The following is a 13,839-nucleotide window of genomic DNA, read 5'->3' as shown; positions in this document are numbered from 1 at the left end:
GTGCACTGATGACCCGCCTGGCCGGACCTCTGTAACAGAGACTGTCCCTACTTCAGCGGTTGAGTCAAAACACTAACTCGCCAACATGCTATTTTTAGGATATTTTTGGTTTCTGATTAAAATGTTTTGGAGGGTCATACTTCTATGATCTTAGACATCCCTCCCTGCACTGGTGTAGTCATGACTGAGACTGCAAACCGCCCGGTTATTTGGATTTTTTTCTGCAAGGTGAGGAGATTGAGGGAACAATCTGCTCTCCACAGCAAAGCAGACCAAAGCAGCACAGAAGCAGTAGGGCTCCTTGAATGCAACATGAAGTGTCTCATTGTATCTCATTTAATGCATTCATTCTGTCTGAAGGAAGATGTCAGCTGGGTGGTGGAGCAGTGGGCTGCAGAGAGGAGAATAAGAGAAGTCATTCAAAGGGTCTGCCTCCCGCCCCTGTCACCTCCACCGTCAACACCAGTGGAGGCTGGGACGGTGGCTTCTGAATAGATTTGTCAGGGCAACAGCACACGTGCACACAAACCTCTGCATATATGTGCGCACACAGAGCCTGGTGTGCGGGAGGAGCACAGGCAGAAAGAAACAAAGATTCAGGGATTAGCAGAGGGTCAGGCAAAAGAGATGGCTTCAACCCTGACTGAAACCATCATCGCTTCAAGCAACTCGATTCCCAAATCGAAGAGGAAATGTATACACACCAAAACTGAGCTGTGCAACGACTTCGCATGCAAAGACAGGGTTGCAGCTTTGTGTCACTTAAGATATTGTCATTTTTAATTCACGCCGCTTCACTGTTAAAAGGTTTGCACACTTTTAAATGAGGAACTTGGTGGCGTCTTTTCACAAGTCGGTTCTGTGAAGACAGTGTAATTACTTCTTCGAGTGGTAAAACAATTTCAGGGGCTTTTAAAAATATTTTGGACACCCATGGAGTACTATGAATTTTAGGTTTAGTTTATAAAAGTTGATCAGGTTGGAACTTGAGGGACTTTTTGGCAGGAAAAAAATGTATATTTTATTCAACCAATTTGCGGCTTCGTCTTTATTTTTTTTCTTTCTTGCTCTTCAAGTGACATTTGAGAGTCCAGAAAGAACCACACAACAGAACTTAGACAGAAGCCCTCACCTGTATAATGCTGTTTAGATTAATAAGAATAAGGAAGTTGTGTTTTGAACTCAGACTGATCGTAATGGTTCTGAGACTCTCTCACTGTTCTACAGCAAACTTCTAAAAAGTAGTCCTCAATATCAATACATGCTCACTCTATGTCAGTCTTTCTCCCTCGCCTCCTCCAGTTGCTCTCTTTGGATTTAGGATGGTTTATTCATGACCATAGGGTGCTCTCTATGTGTGTAAGTGTGTGTGTGTAAGTGTGTGTGTGTTGTAAGTGTGTGTAAGTGTGTGTGTGTGTACGTGTGTGTGTGTGTGTGTGCGTGCTCTGGGCAGGCCACTAGAGTGTGACAGCAGGCCAACAAAGTGACAGGAGACACCTTGGAGACTGTGACAGGCTGCCAGCTGTACACCATCATTTCTTTCCCTCACTCATTTCTCCTCGCCATGCTACTCATCCGTCTTCAAATACATCTCTTCATCCCCTCTCTTCCATCTCTTCTCACTCCATTCATACCCAACCAGTTATTTCCTTAACCGCACAGCCATTTTAAAGGCGAGACAGGATTTAGATCAGCATGATTTTTTTAAATTAAATATTGCAGTGTGTACGCTCCCCACCTCACAGACTTGATGTTTCAGCACATCACCTGCTTTCACTATGCATTTCTCCTCTTTGTAAAGCGAGGTCAGCTGGGCCCACGTCTGACCCGTTCCCTTTATAATCTGGCTCAGCAGGCGATGATCTCTAAATCCCATCTTCCCCCTTCTCGACTCATTGCACCATCCCACCATCAAATGACTTTATAGATCTCACAGGGGTTAAAGCATTGATAAATGTCCTTCCAAATAAAAGTTTTAACCATTTCATTAACAAAAGAAAAAAAAAACACACAAAAACTGTAGTTCGTTCCTGGTTAGGTTTGATAAAGGAAAACCAAATGATAAACATAAATGAGGTGTATTCATGCGTTTTTCTAGCACAAAAATGACCATGAGTAGTCTTACAGTAGCTTATATTTCCAATTAATTTGGGTTTCATTTCGTCCAAAGACCTACAAGTGGTGTTAGTTTGGAAGGCAGATTTGATAACTAGAGTATTCATTTGCAAAACTGCAGCTAACTTCATTCCTTTCAATAGAGCCTCATTCAACCGTGGGCTCCAAGGCTCCTGCTGGACAAATATTATTTTGGACTTTTGGTTTGAGGTTATCAACACAAATAGAAAATCATTTAAAATTCCAATTATGTCGGTCCCAAGCATCCCTTGGTTGCATCAAAAAATAGAAGTGAAAAGGAGATTGGGGCCCAGTGCAACCTTGAATCCGCACCACTCACGTCGCACACGCAATTATTCATGGACAGTTATTACTCACAAGAGGATGATAGCCACATATAGACAATGAAAATAGCCACAACAAAAGGCTGGGGATATGAGGCAGAATCAAGTCAAGGTATAGTGTGTGCATGTAGTGTGCGTGTGTGTCTGACATTTGCATCTCTTGCTTGGGAGCAGGTCTGCTCTTGACTGTTCCTCATCTGTATGTGCATACAGAGTGAGTCCAGGTGCTGCGAATTGCACAGAGGTCAAACCAGAAAGGGCAAGAGCTAAAATGAAGCTAGCATAAACGCACATGTGCACGGACATTCCATCTCATATGCTTGGTCCGTGAGTCCCCGCACACATCCTTAGACACACACATGTGAAGGTTAAACATGTCAGTTATTCATTGACATGCACACCGGAGTTAAAAAAAAAAAAGAAAGAGAGAAAGAAAGCAGAGCTGATAAAAGGAAAGGGAAACAAACAATGGCTCTGTACGACATCAAGAGCAAACTGTTGGTTAGTAGGATCTGTGTAGGTCAGCAGTCGTTTACAGAGGAGCACCAGAGGAATACTATATTGTGAAAGAGCCTTTCTGGCCAGCGAGTTCACACAATGATGGACAAACCAAAGCAACTTGTGAACCATTGTTGTACGTCTCAAGAGCATGCAGCTATTTCACCTCTCGCATCCAGTCCTGAGTGACTTTGCTGGTCTCTTGCAGCCAGACGTTGTGAGCCGAGTCGGTCAGAGCCACGGCGCACACCCGGTTCTTCACTTGCGTCTCTCGCTGGATCATCTGCATCAGAAAGCAAATCAGATTACGGGGTAAAGAGGATGTTAATCGATAACTTATAATCTACAAAGGAACAGATTTTCTAAAGGAAAAACCAAACTAAATGAAACAAAAGTGAAAAAGGTCGACCTCCAAGTTCTTGTCAGTCTGTGCCGAGATATATGATAAAACAGACCCAGTGGGCAGCTCCCAAACTGGCAGATACAGATTCAACCTGGTGTAAAGCATAATGTTATATGGTGAAATATGAAAGAGCAGCTCCACCATTGCCTGTCCTTGTCACGTACAGTGCAAATGTCCTTCTCTGCGCACGTTCAAATATCTTGGCCCCCATCCTTAATACCCTTTCCCTTCACATGTCACGGAGAATGTGGAGTCCGCAGGCCCATCTTCCTATTCCCCTCTGAATGTCAACGCCAAAGAAAATGTCACACAAAGGACTTGTTACCACACTACAATAGACTTCCCACACCGCTAGCGCCACTTTAAGAAGCCGTGCAGCCAGTCCTTGGGAACACAGTGTTTTACTGTCCTTTAGCTTCGAGATGAGTAGGGAAGAACACTTAAAAAGATTTTAACGTTTCCTGTGTACCTTTGGAAGCACACTACGAAAGGGAAGAGAGTAGGTTATTATAATGGACTTAAAACTAATTAAATTAAAACTACATTTTAATTTGGTTGATCTCGTATTTTATTACAAAGAACTACTTTTTTTGGGATCTGAACACAGCTATACAATGCTGCGGATAATATGTGGATATTTACTTGCAAACAAGTTTCATGTCGGAACTTATGGCACGCAGCCCATTTTGAGTGCTTTAATGTAAATCAAAGATCTGACAGGCTCAAGTATATTGGCGGCATGATGAAGTTTCAAGTGGAAGGCTGTATAAGACAAACAGATATAGATGGCTGGCAGTTTCGGAGGACAATCTGTAAACCTTGAGTCACAGTTCAAGAAGTCGTTGAGAAGCCAGGCAACTCGGATCCTTCAGTCGCTCGAACTTTGAGGAATGGATCACTGATTTCCTTAAACCGTGTTGTCATCACGGCATTGACATCTCAAATGCAACGCTGCTCTGACCTGCTTGTCCAGCGGGTCCTCCATCATTGAGTCAGCATGGTTCTCATTCATTTACTTCCATATCCACAGAGTCAGCCTCAGATAATCCCTGCAGTTAATGGGTCCGACTCTGAATGTATGGAATGGATAAAGTTCCCATAGAAAAAATGGCATTTAGGTTACAGGTCAGAGAACTTACAACTTTGAGTTTGAAAACATCAAAACAAACACTGTTCATCCAGTTAATATCAGGACGATATTGTTCCTGTAGCACATCATGCTGTGCCACTCGGGTGATGAGAAATTGTCACAAGATTGATATCAGTTAACACGAGGTCTGTCTGTGCCTATATGTAGTGAACTACATCTCAAAAGGCAAATGTTCACACACACAAACCCATAAAGCCACCTACACACACTCCAACGCTCGACTGTATTGCCTCATCATCCACGCTTGGTTGGAAAGCATTCCACCAACAGAACTGGGCTCGTGAGAGCCACAAAGTCAAACCCTTTAAAACCGAAAGTGTCAGTCAAAGATCTAGTGTCTGGTCTTTGCCAAGCAGGCTATTCCCTGAGTACGACAGCAGCATGCAGAGGCCAAGGAACAGGAGACAGTGAAATGACCGACCATGGAAAACTTCGACTCAGTCAAAAGCATTTTAACAGAAAATTCATTTTTCGCAGTCCAAGTGGATGAATGAGTCTGGAATGCTATGCTACTTTCATTTTTTGGCAACTTGCTTTTTAACAGACCACAGGAAATCTTACAATGATTTGGTTCAGTGGAAAGTACTGTAAGTGTAACTGAGCTGTAATGACTCGATTGTAACAGATGGCCACAAATTCTTCTTCGAAAACTCTTGCCATGTAAGTCACGTTGATTTTTTTTTTCTTTCCTTCTTTAACTTATGAATATACCTCCAGTTATTCAGACCATTTACCAAGGCCCTTTTGTGGGCTCAAAATAACTGGTGACTAATTATCTACATCTACTGCAGCGTGAATAAATACTGAAAAAACCCCATTCATTTCTTAATTAATCTTCCCGCAAAGGCATTAAAAATCAAAAGCTTGTTATATCTTTAAATAGTATCTAGTCTTATTTGCACAGCGGTGAGTGGCACTTCAACCTTTTCCAAGTACTCAACTCACTTTTCAGTCATTTGTTGACCTTGAAAACATAAAATACAAGTGTTATGCATGAAGATGAGCAGCTTTTTTTTAAAGCAACCATTTTATTTAATGTAATAATGAGCAAGAAAATTAAAGTTCATCTTGTGAATTTGTGAACTAGTCGCTGACAGGACCAATTGTAGTGTGATGTTTAAAAGAGAAAATCAAAATGTAATAAACTGTTGTAAGCACTTCTACATGGTCCTGGAGCCTCAGCTACGTCTCCTGTGGATTGTAAACTTGGGCATGCGCGCAAAGTGTTGACGTCACAACTATGTTGACTAGTCGCTGTAGACCTGACATGACAACATCCTTCTTTTTTAATACAATTCAGGGGCATCAGTTTCCTAAATGTGCTCCAATGCCATTGCCGATGATCTAAACTATTGTTTTGAGCGCTGTGTTATTATCATATTTAGTTAGCAGTCAAAGATGGTAATATTCATTGACACCAAATTCAAAAACAGCCGTACATTTTTATCGGTAAGCCTCATGAATTATTATAATAATGATTACTTTTTCTTTTCTCTTTCACACACACTCAATGAGGCTGTAAGTTGCCTGAAGAAGCTACACGCCTGTGCGTATCTGTGAGTATTTTGGCGGCATTAGCGGTGAATACTCGTAAAGAGAGCGCTTCTAGCAGCCGTGGATCACAATAATTTCAACACTCCGAGTTGAACAAGCTGTAATGACAAATGTGGCTGGTATACATTACCTGTGTGTCCTGTTCAGTCTCCCACAAATCACCTAAAACCCTAAAGCCACATGCAGCCTGTTTTGCTAAGCTGTCTTATTACACATTGTAATTGTATACACCGTGTTAGGCTGCGAGTTGCCTATATTAATCAAGATAGTTAAATATGCCCATAATGCACAGAGTGTCGTTAACAAGGGAACGTCCAGCTGTCGTGATCAGTCTTGTTTCAAACAGGGGAAAGAAAGTGAAACATGTGGAAATACTTGTTGAGCAGAAAACCATCAGACAGATGTTGAGACATTTGCCGCCTCTCTGCTGGCCTATCCCTTAACGCTGGAGCAGCTGGCTACGTTGAGCACGGTTCAGGTGGGGGTTCAATGTACGGGGATATGGGCTTAAAAAAAGAGGGCTAGAAAAGCAGGAGGTCAGAGGTGGTACTTGAATGGGATCAAAACGGGAGGAGTTAGGAAGGAACATGCAGAAAATGCAAGACAGATGAGTGACAGGCTGACAGATGTTAACAACAAAAATATTATAAATCCTCCAGAGGACAATTTTCTTTGCTTGTGGCCCACTTCATAGGAAGGTCAAACCATCAACCTCAGAGTAGCATCTTTCCAGTAAATGGACCTTCTCTGTTCGTCTGAAGCCTCCCTCCTAAGTGAAAGTTCAGGCGTCTCAGCTTGAAGCCTGAGCCATAATTTACTCTCATGAAAAGACAAGAATTGTTTTATATCAGTCTGAATAAAGTAAAGTATCTGCTTCACGACATCAGAGTTTGCTAGGTGAGAGGTTTATCAACATGGACGGATGAGGGCTTTGCTCACTCCACGTCAACTGGGTAAAGTGATAGTCTTTTTCAAATATTTGCAATGATGCTGCAGCTCAAGCAAAGGATGAAAACTATGCGCACTATCGTGGCGGACATGTTGCAGACCACCATCCCCTCCTGAACTAAGAGCTCAGTCCTGATGAAAAGTGGTCCCTGAGTTAGGTAGCCCATGATCACATGACACAACCTAAATTCCTGACAGCCCTTCCAGTCTTCTCCTGATAGGACAGAGATCCTTGGAGCAGGTAAAGGTCGGGAATAGTTATGTGCATTCATCATACGAGAATACATCGAGAACAGATAAGAACAAATCTGTTTTTCATTCATATTTCTCCTAAACTAAATAAAGTAAAATATATATATATTTTTTTGTTTATTTTTTTGCTGTAATACGGACAACATTATACTCCTACTAGCTCAATTTGATCACACAATGGAATTACACATATATGAAATCAGAGTCTACTATTTAAATATATTGACCAGCAGGGCTGTGTAATGGCAGGCATCTTGTGATGCAATACATTACGATACATTGCAATATACTGCAATACTGTAAGTTCTGCAATATAATTTAATATTTGTGAGCAAGAGCCACCATTTTAAGGTGGGAAATCACATAATGCAGTAAAACATGTGCTTGGAGACAAGTCTATTGTGATGAGGTCAGTCCAGTTAGACTTTGAGTTAGATTTCATAGTACAATGGTAGAATGAACTGCTCTTTTTATCAACCAAATAGAAACAGACAGAAAATGTTATTCATATCTATAAATACATCACAAATGCGAAAGCATGTCCAACTACTTGTGTATTTAATATCGATACAGCCAACTTCATGAATCAAGACAATATTACAAATTAAATTACTGCGATATTTCAGCCAAACTATTGTTCATGTATATTATTTTTTTCACCTCTATTGAGCAGTTGAGTGGCAACTGGACACAGGCAGTCAAGAAAAGGGATAAAAATATGGAAACTAGGGAATAAAAAAAAGAAAATGTGAACATCTTTGAAACTAACTCATGACAGCAGAGGGTCAAGTAAGCTGCTACACCAATCTCCAGACAGATCTCTGACTCCCTGCTTGGCACAGATTTCGCCAAATTGTGCGACATCTTTAGTGATATAACTTTGCAACTTTTGTAAAGATCAAAACAGATACTTCCGCAATGGTCGGGTTTGACCTTTAGCGTGAGTCTAAGTAGTGATTTGGGATATTTTTCTACAAGTCGCCTAGCGCCTAATGGCCAGCTCTGTGTGTTTGATTCCCCATAATCTTACTTCCGCCACTGACAAAGAGGCAAGGTGAATGTGTATTTAAGCCTCTCCTCTGTACAAAAGAGGGTAGGAGGCATTTTAATCATGTTTATTTATCTGGACGAGGAGTTGAAATGAGCGATGAGACATAATTTAACAGCATGCTAAGTTAATCTCTGGTCGAGATAAGTACTTCAATTTCTCTCCTCTCCCCGTGATGCTCCTTTTCTCGCGACGCCTCTGCTGATGCTACATCTAAACACCGGCAATAATAAAGACAATTATTTAGGCTTTTGATAATTATGTGTCAAAGGCAGCGAAAGCCACAAGATAATTGGGTGAAAACTGAATGGTAATCTACAATAGCGATCCCCACAGGGAGACAGGCAGACTCGCTCCTAGAAAGAATGCAGCCAGGGAGAAAAGAGAGAATCGGGCAAAGAGAGAAAGATGAGAGCTCTTTAAGGGTCTTTGCTTTCTGTCAGATAGTCAATGTGAAGAGTAACAATTAAATCTGTGAGAAAATACAGCATGGAAAATGCGAAGGGGGTGGGGCGGGGCAGGACATTTTTGGAAGTTGACAGGATATTTGGAATTGAAAGAGAGCAGAGGCATCCGTAGGAGTAAGCTGAGGCCAAGTGGAAGGTAGGAACACAGAGAGAGGCACCGCGTAATTCTGCCAGTGAGAGAAGGGGCCAGTACTGTGGCAGCATCGTGCCAACAGCCACAGATAATCTAGGACTACCCACTGAGCACTGAAGCGCTGCTTAAATATTTGATTGATTAACTGTCCGGTTGATGCCAGCGAGCAAGAGGAGAGCCTTCCGGAAGCCAGGGCAAATACTGATAAAGCAAACAAACAAGCATGTATGCAGGCGGCAGCGGAAGGCTTAAAAACACATGCCACGGCCACCCCAACACATACACCCCCATAAATCACTGCGCACCAACATTGAAGCAGGAGGACAAACACAAGCATAGACTCTGCAAAGACAGTGGCATGCGCTCTGCAAACAAAGGCTGACTGATGCCGGGGATATTTTCAGATTCACGGATCAATGAGGGTCACTGGCTGCAGGGAACATGGCGAGGTTGATGATACTTGGCTGGGTTAGGCCTTAAACCAGTCAGATTAAAAAAAAACATACATGAGGAGTATCAAACTCAAAGTGTCAAAGTTGGTGGCTCAATACATTTTCTTTTCTATTCAATACGTAGGTACTATTCTTCATACATGAAATAACGTGGATGGATGGAGCGGTGGATTCTGGCGGTGGTATGAATAATTTCATTTTTGTTCATCATAAATAGTTCAAATGAATCTGTCAAGTATCAAACATTTTTAGAAAAAAAAAAGAAAAAAATCTAAAACAATGTCATATTTTGTAGAAATGACAGATGGACGGATGGATGGATAGATAGATAAGATAAGCAACCCATTATGAGAAAATACTGGAGTAAAAAGTACTGGTTGATCATGTGATAGACATCAATATTGACCTACAGTCTCTCTGATGCCCATAAGGACAAAGATCAGTAGAGTAAGACGAAGCCTGCGCTGCTGGATGATCTCAGACCAGAGTGGGTTCATCGACATTGTCACTGACACTGACACGCACACACGACACACACTATTTGTCGCTGGCTGTAAAAACACAGGCAGCTGCCCCCCACACTCCGACACCCTCCACAGGAAGAGACAACACTAGCACTTTCTGTGTCTTTGAAGCAGCAGTCCTAGGTCCCCTGTCACTCCCCAGTTTCCTTTGTCTTAACCGCAGGAAGGAAGCCCTCTGTAGCACAAGGCCACCAGACCCAGGGGAACAAGTTGGAGTGTGCTTGTGAGTGCGTGTTATTGCACTCTAGAGTGCAGGGGTTTTACTTTGTCAGGTCACATGCATTTACTTTTAGAGCTTCTCCTCTGCTACGCTCTTGAATATGGAAGCCAATGAAGAGAAACATGGAATAACTTCCTTCTCTCTTTCCTGCTGTTGCTTATCAGCACATGCAGGAAAGATTTAAGATGAGGCGGATAAGAGGAAACTAAAATGGTGGGCGAAAAAACTTTGACCAAGTGAGTCTGTACGCTTTCCTGAAACGTGTGAGTGACAGCATGAGCGAGTGGGACGTGGCGACCTGCATGGGAGTACGAACACAAACACTGGTACAGAGGAATATGAACATACAAAGACATCAGTGGGGAAATTGAGGAAAAGGAAGGCTAGTAAATATTTACTGACACAGCACCAGTGTCCACTGGTGGAAACAAAAGGTAGAGGATGAGGAGCAGCGTGCCAGGAAACCCGCCGGCCGCCTGCGAGCGCTGCGTCTGGCTTGTGCCCACATGGAAAACAAGAGAAAGACGGGAAGGGAGTAAAGATGAGAGAGGTAGGATTTGGAGGATGGGCGGAGGCTGGAAGAAGGGACACAGGTTGTAGGAAGGATGTCCTTGTCAAAACATCCATTTACAGAGTTTCAAAAAGGCTCTTAGTGGTCCAAATAATGCAATTTCTTCTCTTCTAATAACTTGTTACATTATGTACCAGAAGAGTCAGAGGTGGGTAGCTTCTGTCTTGCCATTAGCTCACACTAATTCTCCCTGGTCTTACATGTCTGAACAACACAAAACGGCATGGTCATGGAAAGGTATTGCTGTGCACTCTCGCCATCATAAACATTAGGGGCGTCCCGATCCCATATGTGTGACATCAGCAAGCAAACAAAAAAAAAAAACGGAATCCAAAATCTCTTATTGTAAACTTGGACAAAGACGTTGCTGCTGAGTGCAACATTTGTCATGCACAAGTTTCCCATGAGGGCACAGAACCAGGAAAGTGTCTAGACTATTCTCAGTTTGAGTTACATCACTTGACCAATCCTTTTCTAGGATTCCACACTACAAAATAAGTAATAAACGTGTGTAAGATTCATGATCATAGCATATCGGCTCGGTATCGGCCATCGTATCGGAAGTGAAAAAGTTGTATCAGGACATCCCCCATACACATGTTTATCTACATCTCAATAACCAGGTAGGAAGGGTATTTACTTAGTTTGAGTCAATGGTGGTGGAAAAATCAATTATTCTGCAGTTATGCAAAAGGTGTTTAGTGTTGTTGTGACAACTGGATCTGAGCACCGCACAGGTGTTTCACTTAGCAGCAAGGCCCAAAGTAAGCATAAATAACCCCTAAATGTGAGTAACATCAAAACGTCATGACTTGGACGAGACAGCTTTGACCACAACAAAAGAAAAAAGCACACATACAAACAAAACAAAACACACAAGCAAAAAAAAAAACCCCATCAAATTAGATATTGAATGCAGTACATTGTGGAAGTTTTCAGTTATTATGAAACAGCTGCGCGTGTGTTGCCGTAGTTAAACCAATACCTGACGTGATGTTGACACAATTAAAATTGCTAAAGTTTCCCAACAGTCACAGTCCAGGGTGTTTCTCCATCGTCTTTCCCGCCGCAATTACAGGAATTCTCAAAATGGTAATTTCTAATTAGGCAAAATTCCGTAACAAAGCAAAACTGCCGTGCGGCGACTAATTAAAGTCTTGTGCTAATTAGAATACACTTAGTTAAGGAAAGCAGCCGTAAAGCAGGATGGGCAATATCTCTATCATTTCCCAAATCAACTGGACATATTAACAGCTTTGGTCTACAGAGTACAAGTTGCTTGCATGTGTTGGATCCACTCCAGGCCTTTGCCTTTTCGTCTCCTTCCCTCGTCCCTTTTTCTTCTTCCTTGTCTTTCTGGCTGTTTCCAAACCCTACGGCAATGCTGTAAAATAGAAGCCTAACCTCAATATTTTCCCTCACGGTACTGAGACTCGCTGGCCCATTAAATTTGCCTTCCCATGTGTCAGCTTGCACAGTTCCACCATGAAATTTTCGTATAATTAAAGTTTCTTAATGATTTATAAGCTATAATAATAGCCGTAAGTATTTCAGCGCGGGTCAAAGGGACAGCCTTCCCACACACGCCGGGATGACCCTGTTTTAACATGCGTTTCGGATGGCTGACTCTCGGCTGGAGAGGACGATGGCGATAGAGAGAACAGAAATGACAGAGGGAGGGGCGTTTGAGTGGACCTAACAAGGGAGGGTGGAGTTGGCGAGTGAGACCTTTGTGTCATAACTCAGGATAATACTGACAATTGAGGAGATCCAAGGGCTCCCTGAACCTTGGTAGGGAGGAGGCAGGCACAGGCCCGGGAAGCACTGACAAGATGAGTCGGGAGCATTAAAAAAAAAAAGTAACTTACATGAAAATGGCACAAAAAAAGGAATTGGTGGCATATAAACAAGTATAAGCACATGCATAAGAACACAAAGAGATGAGTGGTTCAAGAGATTAGACAAGAATGAAGACACTTTTGCGCAACAACGGCACGATGAGAGAAGAATGTAGTCATTTCAATAAAAAAAAAAAATTATCAGTGATTAGCAAAACCTAAATAAACAGACTAAGGTGAGCAAACTTGAAGATGAGATTGGAGTCAATATCTAAATAATGTGAACAAACATTCAACGCTCTTGTGCATTCACACATGCTCTCAAACGCACGCGCACACACACTCACACACAGATGTTTGCTCTCTGACGCCTCTGTGACGGTGAGGCTGATATGATTGCCACTTAGGAAATCAGTGTGTTTTCACACCACTTCCAGCTCTGCCAAAGCTAATGTGTTAAATATCCATCGGGTACTGCTGTCCGTTTCTGAGACCCACACACAGAGTCACACAAAGCCTCAGGGGACGACACTCTGGTTTCTTGCACTTACCCAACTCACAGTTGGTTCAAGGAAATAAAAATCTAGATTAGGTGGCAGCTGTAGAAGTACAGAGGTGACGCTGGCATTTATTTATTTATTTTACTTTCACTATATGTTGTGCGTGTGTTAAGGGAAAACAAAGATATATACATATAAAGCCGGTTAACAAAAGATAGTATTGTTTAATTTGCATTTACTATTTTCTTTTTAACTGAAACTCAAACTCCTTCTACATTTTGATGTATTTATTTATTATTGCTATTATTATCATTATTATTATTAAACTATTACAATTTAGTCAATCTGACAAAAATAATGACAAAATATATTATTATTTTATTATAATTACTACTACTGCAATTGTTAACTTTTAAGCAGCATTTATGGTAGACAGCAGTATTAAATGGCAACAATGAAAACACACAACTGCATCAGTAAAACTCAGATTTCAACAGCAAAACAAACAAATACAAAAAAAAGGTTAAATAAAGCTTGCTAAAATCAATCATGGAAATGCATTGGTGCAACACATACAATAAAGTAATCTCCAGTTTAAAATTTGAAATGGAAAGGGAAGAAATTAAACGAATAAATAAAAATAAAAAAATCATGTTCAGCGGTTTATAAGTGATAGCGTTGACTAAACACCAAGCTGAAGCCAAGAGGAGCAACACGCCAACACAACAAACGCATACCCTGTATAGGGTTTATTATTAAACTTCGGGGAAAAAAACCCAATTAAATCAAAGTCCTATAGAGCCTGAAGCCATGAGGTCTGTC

At 41.6% G+C, this 13,839-nt stretch overlaps 1 protein-coding gene across 3 annotated transcripts in view; it reads right to left on the bottom strand.

Annotated features, from left to right (window-relative positions):
- Positions 1-13,839, bottom strand: part of fam172a (family with sequence similarity 172 member A) — a 131,264-nt gene that overhangs the window by 45,104 nt on the left and 72,321 nt on the right. For all 3 annotated transcript variants that reach the window (XM_053871836.1, XM_053871835.1, XM_053871837.1), the window contains exon 9: positions 3,124-3,240. In XM_053871836.1, coding sequence (XP_053727811.1) covers positions 3,124-3,240 — 117 coding nt within the window. The remainder of the gene's footprint in view (positions 1-3,123; positions 3,241-13,839) is intronic.

Source organism: Synchiropus splendidus, chromosome 7 (assembly GCF_027744825.2).
Source record: "Synchiropus splendidus isolate RoL2022-P1 chromosome 7, RoL_Sspl_1.0, whole genome shotgun sequence".
Lineage (NCBI taxonomy): Eukaryota > Metazoa > Chordata > Actinopteri > Syngnathiformes > Callionymidae > Synchiropus > Synchiropus splendidus.
Note: the sequence above shows the minus strand (reverse complement) of the source record. Positions and strands in the feature narration are given on the sequence as shown.